The sequence below is a fragment of the Mytilus edulis genome, chromosome 2 (genome assembly GCF_963676685.1).
Source record: "Mytilus edulis chromosome 2, xbMytEdul2.2, whole genome shotgun sequence".
Lineage (NCBI taxonomy): Eukaryota > Metazoa > Mollusca > Bivalvia > Mytilida > Mytilidae > Mytilus > Mytilus edulis.
This window is the reverse complement of record NC_092345.1, coordinates 93,005,943-93,020,613: the sequence shown is the minus strand read 5'-3', so window position 1 is coordinate 93,020,613 and position 14,671 is coordinate 93,005,943. Positions and strand designations below refer to the sequence as shown.

Genomic DNA, 14,671 nt, shown 5'->3' with positions numbered 1-14,671 from the left:
CAACAGTAGTATACCGCTGTTCGAAACTCATAAACGGGATTAAGAATAAAGAAAAAATTCAGGTTGATGACATCGCGTTAAAATAATACTCTTATCGAAAAGACCACTTCAGAAAGTCGAAGATGTCTGCCAATAATATTTTTAAGACATTCGAAATGTTTACAGTATGATGTTTACTTTGATTTCTAGTATGTTTGTTTTATCTTATCTGATATATTCTTAATTTGATAGTGCTATGATTGTAACCAATTAATGTAAGCCATCATATTTGCAATTTTGTAATTGAATTTATATCATGTTTGGTTTTTAATTATATTCACTGTGTTGATTGTTTGTTTAAGATGTTAAACATAATAAAACTGTCCATAGCCCTGTAGACTGTTACTTCAAGGTGTGATTCATTATTTTCATTAAGTGTAAATATATAATGTAGACATAGAAAATATTTGTATCATTTTGTTTAAGCTACTACTACATAACGCAGCTACTTGATATCCAGTGCAACCTCACATTTTTGGCTACACTGTTTGATACATTTTAATTTCAGTCAAAAATCAACTTCTAGTTTACACAAAATAGTACATCGAGTACAACTTTTTGATCAAAAGCTCCAAAAATATTCTAATCATTTAATATTGACAATGAAAACAAAAATATGAGGGGAAGTTAGTTATAAGCGCACATTATTACCAACAGATGTATCAACATGACGAAAATCGGAAAATATTACAAAGGTATGATAAGTAGATATAGGAAGATGTGGTGTGAGTGCCAATGAGACAACTCTCCATCCAAATAACAATTAATAAAAGTAAAACATTATAGGTCAATATACGGCCTTCAACACGGAGCCTTGGCTCACACCGAACAATAAGCTATAAAGGGCCCCAAAATTACTGGTGTAAAACCAATCAAACGTGAAAACCAACGGTCTAATCTATATAAAAAATGAGAAACGAGAAACAGCTTATTTTTAATTTCTTTTGTTTCGAAATTCGCAAAGCATTATAAATTCATCAAAAAATATTCTCAGGCAATTACCAAGAATTTTACAGGTTAGATATAAAAAAAAATAATATATTTGAACATGGTGTTACTTATTTTATAGCCTTTGTTATCATTCACTAATATATATATACATGACTTGTTTAATCAACAAAATTAGCTAAATATATTGAATTCAAAGATCAGTAACATAACTTTAGAAATCCCAACGCACACATACATCTCCCTTCCGAAAGGCTCCTTCCTTGTCTGGGTTCGGCTGTTCTTTTGAATCTTTTCGGTTTTATCAGTTGTTCAACTCTTTGTGTTGAATATTGGATTTCAAAGAGACATTAATTAAGTCTCATCTTATGTGTTATTGCCACTGTTTATTTTATTGTTAATCGGGTAATCAATTAAGACATTTGCAATAAGATATGGTATAGAAAGATGTTGATGTAAGTGAATATTGTTTAAGGTAAGACCGTTATTGGTATTTACTTGCTCAAATATATAGATCATGACCAACCTGCATTTAAATAATCAAAATATTTCATCAAATCATTAATCCGTATGAATTCAATGAACTTTTATCATTGTTGGTCAATTTGGGTGACAGATAACTTTTTGAACATGGCAATATATTCACAATCGTAGATAACAACACTTACTTAGTTTTATAACCTAATCGGGTGTGTTCTCAAAAGAAAAATCAAAAGCTCAAACACATCAAACGGATGGATAACAACTGTCATATAACTGAATTAGTATATATATGCATTTTCTGATTTGAATTGACATTGAACGGTATATTTTTCTGCACCAGATACAAGAATTCGACTAAACAAATAAAATTGTAGCTTTAGACAGCCTCTGACGAGGTTCATGACATCCGTCGAGCATCCATAGAAACAATTACAATGATTTAATAACTAATATGTACACTCAATCCACTTTTAAATTTTGCTCAGTTGAGAAACATGAACTGAAAAATAGCATGTTAAAATTTCACAAAAAAACAAAAATTACAACAAGAGAAAACTGTTTTGAATTGAAGTATACATTTCGTAAATTGTAGGTTTGTATTTAAATAATTTATATCGTATTACCACAAAAAGTTGGGTGTGAAATGATTCTTGTATTTATTATCAAGATACCGTAAGTTGTATCCTTGTGTCGCATTTTGTATTTCATTAAAACAATATAGCACTATCAAATACGAAATATGTGATATTCCATTGAATACATATTTACATTTATTCCAGACAAAATTTGGTTATTCAGTAACAGACAAACTTCGGAAAGCTTTCAAAGAAAGGTATGTGGGTGTGTTTGTTTCTTTTTAATATTCGACTGACTAGAAAGTAATCAATACAATATGGGAATGTGAGAAAGGCATGATTAGATGAATTTTCTTTGCTGAAACATTACCGTTTCTTTGGAGAAAATTTGATCCAATAAATGAAATTTGATAAATAAATCTGTATTTCTAACTTCATTTAAACATAAATTGTCAGTGCAGTCTTTTAAACATGACAATTTGTATGCAGACTTGGTAAACTAATTTCAAAGTAAAAAGAAACGTAGTATGTATTCATTTGAACCAACAAACATTATTCTATGTGATGCATATAATTCAATAATAAGTTACTGCAGCTAAACGTCATACATTATACTTTTCTTATACAAAATTGCACAAACAGAGAACAAATATTGAATTAGCCTTTGAGTTATTGTTGTATATAACAACTACGAACTAGGTTATCGTAATCGGGGCAATTAATATGTTTTATAAGCTGTTTAGTTTTCAATTTTTTTCTATTGAATGACTCACCTCAGACTATTTATAGGTGCCTATTTGATCCAATAAATGAAATTTGATAAATAAATCTGTATTTCTAACTTCATTTAAACATAAATTGTCAGTGCAGTCTTTTAAACATGACAATTTGTATGCAGACTTGGTAAACTAATTTCAAAGTAAAAAGAAACGTAGTATGTATTCATTTGAACCAACAAACATTATTCTATGTGATGCATATAATTCAATAATAAGTTACTGCAGCTAAACGTCATACATTATACTTTTCTTATACAAAATTGCACAAACAGAGAACAAATATTGAATTAGCCTTTGAGTTATTGTTGTATATAACAACTACGAACTAGGTTATCGTAATCGGGGCAATTAATATGTTTTATAAGCTGTTTAGTTTTCAATTTTTTTCTATTGAATGACTCACCTCAGACTATTTATAGGTGCCTATTTGATTCAGATAATTATAAAAACGATTAGGCGAGATGAATATTTTTATTTATATAAAACAACTTTTGTTGATTATCAATACGTTTCTTATCAAAAGTCATGACATGATGAGGTTGAATATTTGATAAAAAGATTCCCCCTTTTCATTTGTTTTATTTCTAAAAACTTCATTCTTTGTTTGATTTTTTTTTCTCATTTGAAAGAAGAATCTATCTTATAGCGATAGAAATTAAACATTTTGCTATGATAATGTATGTTTACTAATTTGTTTTCTATTTACAGACATTCAAACAAACCACAACCTCAGGACCGTGTTAACAAATACCTGGCCTCTGCATTGACAGCACGGAGTGTAGACAGAGAGAAGAGAGATCACGTCAATGTCTTTACTTTACGATTTAAGGAATCGTCGAAAGAACGAAGGGTACATTTAATACTTAGAAAAAAGTAAAATCACAAAAATACTGAACTTAGAGTAAAATCAATTCTGAAAGTCCATAATCACGTGGCAAAATCAAATAACAAAAGTATACAATTATGTAAATAGTTTAAGTAAATGTTGACACTGCACAATTTAATAGACAAGTTATAAAAACTCATCAAATGTATCATAATTTGATTTTAGAATGTAAAATCTATCTGATTTTGATTTAGCGGATACAAATGAATCACTGCTAACTGAAATAGTGTGTGGACAGTCATTAACGATAACGTTGAAGGCAAATCTGAAAAAAATGACAACTGTAAAATGTTGGCTTTGAAAAGACAATGATTGGTCTTTGCTTTTCCGAAAACATGAATTATGTGTGCAACATTACCGAAAATTCTATTTTAAACGCAACGAGAATCATTGTTATTTAATTTGTAGGAATCACTGTTTATAAATTGTTGATCTAATACTACGTAGCAAATATTAATCAAATTTGACTATTGTACTCTTTTATACAAGTCCCTCAATTCTGCTGATTGAATAATGCATATGCCTGCCATACTATAGAAAAAAAATTAAATTTTTATCGACCATTGATTTGAAGCTGTGACGTCAAACTTGGCTATCTAAATTAATACATATGATTAAAAACCTCCCACCAAACATTCGTTATGTATGTTGATTGTGCTGTTCTCTGCAATATTTGTTCCTAAATAGAGGCAACTGGTTTATCGATGTTCACTGTAATCATTTAGTTATTGTCGAAGTTAAGGTTCATTAAAAGGAATTGAAAAATATAGCTGTTTTTACGTCACAACATTTACTCTGAGTACAGCTAAACATGTAAGAGTTAAAAGGCATGGCAGGAACTAGCTGCATTCTAAATCAAACACTTCCTTGGAATTTAAAATTTCTCATTAGCCGGTAGATTGAGATAAACAAACACATCCGTTTTATTTGGTATGGTCAGCTCATATACACATTTTCAAACACTCATTATTGTCCAGATTGTCCCTCTACTGTTCAATTACTCATTACAAATCACAACAATTGTGTACATAGAGGACATTTTCAAAAAAAATTTAAACTTATTTTTTTGATAAGCCAAAAGGCTATTATGAACCTTAAATACTTCTAACATGATATTTTCCCGTAATATGGATGACAAAATCGGTTTATCGTACTGACAAAGTTGATAGGTAAAATAAAATTATTTTCTTATTTTTTAGTACCATGCTGCAGATGACTTTGCTTTTAGTAGTAGCATGATATGTTCCTTAATCATGCTTCTATGTACAGCTGGAATGCAAACAGTTGTATTACCAAGGTAATGATTCGATAAAATGCTTTGTTAAAAAGTTCGTGGAACTGACATGAACAGTACCAAATTAACTGTACCAGATGCGTTTTTTTTTTACAATTTATCTCCTTATGATGCTCGCGTCCAAAATATTCGAAAATCCAAAAGAATGTACAATAGCTGATAAAATCAGTTAGGATCTAAAAACTCAACTGGACAAAGAATTAGGAATAATTCAATCAATGCAATTTAAATTCTAACTCTTGCTACTTTCGATGTTTATGGTAGTATTTAAAGACTGCAGAACCTTAGGTCGATGTGATTTGTGATTAAATTGAATACTAATTTTCACATTTGAACCTTACATAAGGCGAGACAACTGTTCATTGTTTAAAAGTGTTTCTTGTACTTTTGGTTTGCTTTCTCGTTGAAGTTAACCCGATATCTGGTTTTAGTACAAAGTCAAAGGGGCCTTTAGGTTTGCACTGTGTCTGTCTCTCTGTATGTCTATCTGTACATCCACCAGTCTTGCAAATCAATTTGCCTACACTTTGTCTTGCATCAAAATATTAATTTGATATTTGGTATATAATTTTATGACAAGTTACAGATCAAGTTCGAATTTGTTCCGAGCTGAGGTTTTTGTCTAGAGTTATGGCCCACTTCTTTTTCATGATTCTTATAATTAATTGAGAACGCCGGACGTCTATTTCGTCGACAATTACACAGTTGAACATTGGTAAAAGTCATGACAAGTATATTAGTAATACCATCTTTCTAAGGGAGTAACACTTAATTTACAAAATATTTTTTTACCATTTATGAATACCGAAAAGACCACATCGATGATATAGCGAAAGTAACTAAAGGGACATTAAAACTTGAAGTCGAAAATCGACTGACAACTTCATTATTGAAAAAATAAATACAAAGAGAAAAATTGAAAAACAACCTGTCACAACACACCACACAGAAAACTAAAGAATGAGCAACACGAAAACTGGTGGTGATCTCACGTACTCAGTAAAGTAGGCAGATCATGCACCGCATGTAGCACCAGTCTTTTTAATCATGTTATTAAACACCCGGTGATAATTTAATTCGTAGGTCACATTTGAGGATAAGGGGTGGGATTGTAGCTACAATTAGAACACATCCGTCGTCATCTATGAAACAGATATTCCATAACGGTCAACCAACTTGTTATTGCATCCGCTAAATTTATGGAGGGATGATATCAACTTCACCAACGATTGGTTTAATAGCTTCCTTGTAAACTAATCATCAAACCTATATAAAAATATAGGAAATACAAGCCCTGGAGTGGTGCTACATAGAAATGAAAAATTCACAATTGGGAGGCTAAAATCATCTCTTTTGTATTAAAGTGTTTTTCCTGACCATCACTGTCAATTTCTAGATGTAAGTCAAGACATCCGACGGACATGTTTATGATTCTGTACGCAATACAATTTAACGGTTAAATTTGGTGTTACACAATAAGACATTACAATAAATGTATAAATTTGACTTAACACATATGATAACGATGTTCTTCTCGTTCTCTCATCTTGCTGTTTCAATATCTTTATATATGAACAACGAATACATTTGTAATTATTATATCTTGCTCTGAAAATATGTCATTTTTCAGTTTTGGTTCATATATTTTTATCACTTATAGTTTAGTTTTCTGTTCAACAAAACTATTCAATAATTGGTTTTCTAGGAGAAAGTCCAAATCGATAACACCATCAGGAACAATAGCTATAGAAATCAATTGGGCAGTTCACCTCTGAAGAATTTAAAGACCATTATATAAAGTAAAATCTATTGAAAGTGGTTGAATCAGCAAAAAACATTTCATTCTGACAATTTGTTTAATTCTATATTTAAAAAGAAATATTTTTCTTTTCTTTGCAGGACCATTTTACTACTTATGCTTTTCCTAGCCTCATTTGTGTGGATATCTCTTATCTTGATGTTACTTCTCAGTGTTAAACTCAAGGTCAGTAATGAAAGGTTTATGATTACGACCAATATTGTGTTCTTAGAAAATTATTATAGTCATTCAATAAGTCATTGCATTAAATTACTATAAGTGAATAATATTTTTGATATACACAGCAACGGTAATCATTTTACCCATTGCATACATAAGTATATTAACTATTTTTCGGATTTCATTATGAATAGCATTTATAATTTTATTGGTATATGTACAATTGAAAAATTGAATGAAGCATAATCTAAGAATCAAAATGTTGAAAATTATCAACAGTGTATATAACCATGGTCAAACAAAAGCAACAGTAGTATACCGCTGTTCAACAGTCATTAATCGATTGAGAGAAAACAAGTCCAGGTTACAAACTAAAAACGAGGAAAACACATCAGCTGTAAGAGCAAAACAACGAAACAACAGCTGAAGAGCAACAAAAACAGAAGACAGTCAATGTAACACACAAAGAAGCGAACTACAAGATAACAACATCCATTTTGAACAGGACATTTTTTGACAAAAATTGTGATTGAACCTGGATTTATGGTTAGCCAAACCTCGCGATTTTATGGTAATGTTAAATATACCATGTAATGTTTTTAACGTGCCAATGAGAAAAAAAATTCTGAGAAAGTTTATAATGGTTATGCCTCCGGGTGCGGGAATTTCTCGCTACATTGAAGACCTGTTGGTGACCTTCTGCTGTTTTTTTTCTATGGTCGGGTTGTTGTCTCTTTGGCACATTCCCCATTTCCATTCTCAATTTTATGCTTTATAAAAGACATTTCCATAAAACTAGATGGGAAAAGTTAAATCCATGAAAGAACTTAAATAATTTATACATTGGGAAAAATCGCAAATGACAAAATCAAAATGCATAGGGGAATTCTCATGATCGTTAATTTTCACGAATTTTCTGTTGAATTGGATACTATCCCATGTAGGACCGGCGTTTTATCTATTGAAACAACTGAATGGGATGATAAAAATAATCGCAGAGAATCATATAAAGAATTAATCTCCTCTAATATATTCAGTTTCTACTGACTCTAAAGCACTTATCAGGTTTTTAGAGATAAAATAGTATGAAAAATTTCAGATTCTAACCATAAATCTTCTTTCATTAAAACATTTTCTGCTTTCAACATAAATCTTTTCTTCAATCGATCTGTCTGACATTTTACTTCAATATCACGTCATCTCTCGCTCAGAATTATGTTATCACATTTAAATTAACACTGAACTGACTTTGATTTCCGCCAGATAACATCTTTTTCAATTAAATATCAAGTAATTTTTGTTATCACTATGGAACTGCATATCATCAAAATGATTCGTTCCCTGTGAGTTGTATGCACCAAGCACAACTTGACGTAACCTAACATTCAAAGACTTAAAAAACATCCATTACTATTAGCGCTTTAGGTAGTATCTAAACAACTTTTTGATCAATTATACTGACTTTATTTTCCTTTCATTAAATGATGTTTCAAGTATTTACGGTGTAATTATGGTAACCATCAAACAGATCAAAAATACATATACTTAAAAGTCTGACAACCAATTCTACCAAAATATAGTTTATAGCGATTACATGAAGTATAAAACAACTTTTCTGTGGTTTTAAAGGGCCATTATCTATGTTCACCAGTTAGAATCTAATCCTTAATTATAATTTATAACATAGTTAATCGTTTATATGAATTATAAAAAGTCTGGAATAAACAATTAACGATGCATGGACTCGATAATATGTATCAGCATTTCGTTCGTTTTCTAATGTAGACGCAATCTAATTTACCATCGAAGTGACCTCCAAAGACTGCCGACGGTCGTATGACTCGATATAAACATAATAAACATATAAATAGAAAGCAAACACGTGCAATTGGAGTATTCTATGTCTGTTTCACTTCGTTTAATAAATAGGTCAATCAGCGTTTTACATTTATAAAAAAGATTTTGTTTTTAAATCAAAACAGTCAACCAAATAATTTACTTTTGTTTCACCTTTAATGTTAACATTCTTTTCCTCTTAAGAGCTGAACAATTTATAAAAAAGAAGATGTGGTATGATTGCCAATGAGACAACTATCCACAAAAGACCAAAATGACACTGATATTTACAACTATAGATCACCGTACGGCCTTCAACAATGAGCAAAGCCCATACCGCATAGTCAGCTATAATAGGCCTTATTTATGTAAAAAAATGATCGAAAAGCAAATATGTAACATATAAACAAACGACAACCACTGAATTACAGGCTCCTGAATTGGGACAGGCACATACATAAATAATGTGGCGGGGTTAAACATGTTAGCGGGATCCCAACCCTCCCCCTAACCTGGGACAGTGGTATAACAGTACAACATGAGAACGAACTATAAAAATCCCTATTATATACGTAACCCAACTCCAGCTTATGAAATTAAATTGAAAGTCATATGAATACAGATTCATTAGGTATAATTTATCATTTGCATGCGAATAATTATCATCGATATTTGGTACTAAATTTACTATTGGTAATCTTAACCATTTTTTATACAAATTTTAAATGAATCACTTTTATTACATAGATGTATGATCAGTACAAGGATATACATATTAGAAAATTTCGTCGCATTTCCACTTCAACTTAATACATGAGCTTCTCGCATTTCGGTATCAAGCTTCAAATTTGCAAGTTTTACGGTGTCATATATTTTCGAATTCATCACGTATTAATTTCGGTTTACCGTTTTTTTAATGATATAAGATTAAAGTTACACTTTACTTAGCAACTACAAATTATAGATACTCGATAAGTAATGCTAAGTTTAACATTGACATGTGTTTATCTGTTTTCTTTTATCACCTTCACCTTTTTAAGAATGTGTTTGTTTTTTTTTTTTACTTCAGTCCAAATAGAGAGCAGATATATGAATAAGTGAGCGGTAACTCTCACTGCAACTTGTTTTTGCATATATTGAATCGTTCCTTGTATAATTTTCAAATAAAAATACTAACAGTATATGGTGTTTATAATGTATAAAACGTTTCCTGCAAATTAAGCCATTTTTAAAACTATGGCATATTTTAAAATGAATATTTTCTTTCAGTGTGCACCTTTTGATATACGTAAATCTTCAGGATTGAGATTGTTTGTAATGATCACTACAATAGTCCTTATTTATGCTACATCTCAAGTTAATATTGTAAGTATTATCAATTGTATACAGACATATGGATAAAATAGTGATTGTTAAATATACTTATACGTATTGGATGTGGTAGCAATTAGTTTTATTGGCAAATTCGTGATCTGGAGTAAATGAGTTTGCCACTTAACCGTACATTTTAAGCTCATGTTCTCGTCTCCTCACAACGCAAAACAACTCAATGAATTCGAACGTACAGAGAAAATAGAGAAAATAATTATTGATAAATCATTCAAGTTGTGTTTTGGGACGATTAAATGACAAAGTCAGAGAAATACGGAATGATCGTGATTGATCCCAGACAATTAACGATTAAGACATACACATAACTTAGCATCAAAAATATTTGGAACCTTCTTTTTTGACGATTTTTCCGTTCTATTGTCTGGCCTGTTCACTGTTTTCCGTGTGGTTTATTCATATTACTGAGGAAAATACATCACGAAGTCACAAGTCAAAGCAAAATACAAATAAAGCAGGAAATCAAATGCACATAAAAAGTAGCGAGATGTTTTTGTCGATAGGTTAAGCATGTATCATCCGCCGTGCAAATCCAGTATCAGTCAAGCTACCATAATCTTTATTCAAAACACATTCAGTTAATCTACAGATCAGAAGACTATTTTAACACTGAGAAAAATATCTGAATTGGTAATGCTGATGCTCCCATCAATATATTGTTGACCATGCATCAACGTATACTTATTGTAGTTTCATTAAGTGAACCTAGTCTTGGAACTGAAAATATTCATTTTGGTTAAGAAACTTCTATATTTGAAAGAATACTGTCACGTGATAAATATGTAAATTGTTTACGCTTCTCTTTTTTTTACAGCTATGTTGTAAAGATTCAGCTTTCTACAAAACGCTAACAAATGCCAGTATTACATATATTTCCTCTGATGAACACTTAAAATGTCCACTTCCACAATACATCTATCTGAGTGGTATTATGGGATATATATGCGTTTCCGTTTTCCTCAAGCTTGCAGCTGGAGTAAAAGTATTCATGATGGCAATTATTGCTGCGGTGTATATTTTTGTTATGGAGTTTACGCATGTATCTGTGTTGAATGCATTTGATAATATATACAGGTACAAACCTTAATATGACATGACGGTTTCTCAAAATAATTATTACATGTAGATAATTTTCTTATAACGGTATAACGATTCTTATAAAGAAATAATCAAAATATTCTTCTTAATATCCTTTAGCATACCAGAGTATTAGGAACAGTTGACAAAATTTACCTATTGAATGGCGTCCTACATAGTATTAGTAATTTAATTAAACCAATCGTTGTTTGACACATATAAGAGGAAATAAAATTTGAACTTCATTGTGTTTATGTTTTGAAACATGTAAATGTTCAGTCAGATCATGTAGGTTGTATCAGTATTTTCATGCTCTCTATATAGCACAGTTGCTCCAAATTTAGAAAGTTTATTATTGCGTTATATGATTTACCAAAACTAAACAGGAATCAAGAGAAATAACATTTCATCTATAATTGTAGACCAGCTATTCCAACTCATGTTATTGGTGCAGTTGTATTGATTGTTTTCATGGTAACCTTGTACCTGCAGGGTCGACAACAAGAATGGACTTCTAGATTAGACTTTCTATGGAAAACACAAGTATCTATTCTTTCATTAAATCTTGTTATACCTTTTTCTTTATATCTAGTATTTATAGGTTACGTTCAAGGAGTGCTGATGGTATGTTTTTATACGCCCGTCAACATTTTCACGAGTCGTATTATGCTTTACAAATGTCCGGCGTCCGTCTGTCCGTTTGTCCATCCGTCTGTCTGTTCAGCGTCCACATATCGCACCGTAACTTGAGAACCGCTTCTCCAAATTTCATGAAATTTAACATAGTTGTTTCTTAATGGTCAAACGATCTGTATACTTTTTGGTGAAAATAGGATTTAATCATTGTGAGTTATGGGACTTTATAACCAAAACAGGGGTGTGTATTTTCAACATGTCTGGCTGTACCTCAAAAACAATTTCTGATTTTATTAATCCAAAGATCTAAAATTGAGAATGGAAATGGGGAATGTGTCAAAGAGACAACAACCCGACCAAATAAAAACAACAGCAGGGGGTCACCAACAGGTCTTCAATGTAGCGAGAAATTCCCGCACCCGGAGGCGTCCTTTAGCTGGCCCCTAAACAAATATATACTAGTCCAGTGATAATGAACGCCATACCAATTTCCAAATTGTACACAAGAAACTAAAATTAAAATAATACAAGACTAACAAAGGCCAGAGGCTCCTGACTTGGGACAGGCGCAAAAATGCGGCGGGGTTAAACATGTTTGTGAGATCTCAACCCTCCCCCTATACCTCTAACCAATGTAGAAAAGTAAACGCATAACAATACGCACATTAAAATTCAGTTCAAGAGAAGTCCGAGTCTGATGTCAGAAGATGTAACCAAAGAAAATAAACAAAATGACAATAATACATAAATAACAACAGACTACTAGCAGTTAACTGACATGCCAGCTCCAGACTTCAATTAGACTGACTGAAAGATTATGATTTCATCATATGAACATCAGGCACAATCCTTCCCGTTAGGGGTTTAGTATCATACCATCATAACATATATGAGAAGAACATAACCTGTGTCATGCCAACAACTGTTTTTGGAATAAATGTGTTAAGTTCCGATGCAAAGACCTTATCAGTGACTCAATATTAACGCCAAAATATGCAATCTTTAATGACTTGACAACAGTATCGTAATTATATCCCTTCTTAATAAGTCTATTCAAAGGTTTTGTAAGTTTCTGAGGTGAATACTGACACCTTTGTGCTTTATAAAGAATATTTCCATAAAAAATTGGATGTGAAATACCTGAACGTATTAGAAGTCTGCATGTTGAGCTATATTTACGAATGATGTCTTTATACCGATGATAAAATTTAGTAAATGTTTTGACTAGTTTGTGATATCGAAAACCCTGGGGTAATAATTTTTCAGTAATACATAAATTTCTCTCGTTAAAATCTAAAACATTGTTACATACACGACCGAATCGTACAAGTTGAGATATATAAACACCGTAAGATGGTGACAAGGGAACGTCACCATCTAAAAACGGATAAATAACGATAGGAAATGAAAAATCATCCCTTTTATCATAAATTTTAGTATTCAGCTTTCCATTAGGGATATAGATATCAAAATCGAGAAAAGGGCAGTGGTCATTGTTAGTATTAGCTTTATTTAAAGTAAGTTCAACTGGATAAATTTCATTAATATACATACTGAAGTCGTCATTATTGAGAGCCAAAATATCATCCAAATATCTAAAAGTATTATTAAATTTGTTTATCAGATGTTGTTTCGATGGGTCTTTGCTTATTTTTGTCATAAATTGTAACTCATAACAATACAAAAACAGGTCCGCAATAAGTGGTGCACAGTTAGTCCCCATTGGAATTCCGATAATCTGACGATATACGGAATCCCCAAAGCGAACAAAAATGTTATCTAGTAAAAATTCAAGGGCATATATAGTATCAAAGCATGTCCAATTAACATAGTTTTTTTGTTTATTGCTACTAAAAAATGACCTAAAAGAGTTTGAAGATATATATTCACATTCTGATTTTTTGAATCCCCATTTAATGAGAATGTGAGGCAATGTGGTATACAGGGTAGAAAATCAAAACTTTGAACAGATTCAAAATCACCAATATAAGCATGCAATTTATCAAGTATACTTTTTGGTGATTATATAAAAATTTTTTTTAGAGTTTTTGATTTTTTTGTAAAAAAAGGGGGTGGGTTTACACATGTCGCGCCATAGCTCATAAACGATTTATAATTTTTGCTTTTAGAAAAATTTACACACTTCTTAGTTATATTAATCTAAAAAAAACTGTATACTTTTTGGTGATGATTCAAAATTAAATTTTGGAGTTATTGAGTTTTTTGTAAAAAAAAAAGTTTTTTTTTTCACTTGTTGCATCGTATCTTAAAAATCATTGATGGCTATTGCTTCAAACTTTACACACTTCTTAGTTATATTAAACTAACGATCTGCATATTTTTTGGCGATGATAAAACAAATTATTTTCATGTATTTCAGAGTTTTTGTAAAAAAAAAAATTTTCACATGTCACGCCGTATCTCAGAGACTATTTATGATTATTGCATACAACTTCTCACACAAGAGGAAGGACGTATTATGCGCTCATGGCGCAGTTGTTTATTTTAATTTTGAAATATACACCTTTTTCTCTAAATTGTATTGACTATTTGTTTACATGTATTACGTTATTTGATAAACATATAATGCATTACAATTAACAGGCAACTGAAGAAAAGATAGAAATGACAGACCTACAAACCAACAATAGACAAATCTTGTGTAATCTACTCCCAGCCCATGTTGCTGCTCATTTTATAGACCTACAGGCAAGAAGTAATCTGGTGAGTGTGTTCAGATGGATGATGAAG

At 31.1% G+C, this 14,671-nt stretch overlaps 1 protein-coding gene across 1 annotated transcript in view; it reads left to right on the top strand.

Moving 5' to 3' along the window:
• LOC139513434 (adenylate cyclase type 1-like) overlaps positions 1–14,671 on the top strand; it is a 74,878-nt gene that overhangs the window by 38,786 nt on the left and 21,421 nt on the right. The window contains exons 9-16 of the mRNA XM_071301907.1: positions 2,250–2,302; positions 3,533–3,674; positions 4,910–5,007; positions 6,904–6,988; positions 10,088–10,183; positions 11,022–11,281; positions 11,707–11,827; positions 14,525–14,644. Coding sequence (XP_071158008.1) covers positions 2,250–2,302; positions 3,533–3,674; positions 4,910–5,007; positions 6,904–6,988; positions 10,088–10,183; positions 11,022–11,281; positions 11,707–11,827; positions 14,525–14,644 — 975 coding nt within the window. The remainder of the gene's footprint in view (positions 1–2,249; positions 2,303–3,532; positions 3,675–4,909; positions 5,008–6,903; positions 6,989–10,087; positions 10,184–11,021; positions 11,282–11,706; positions 11,828–14,524; positions 14,645–14,671) is intronic.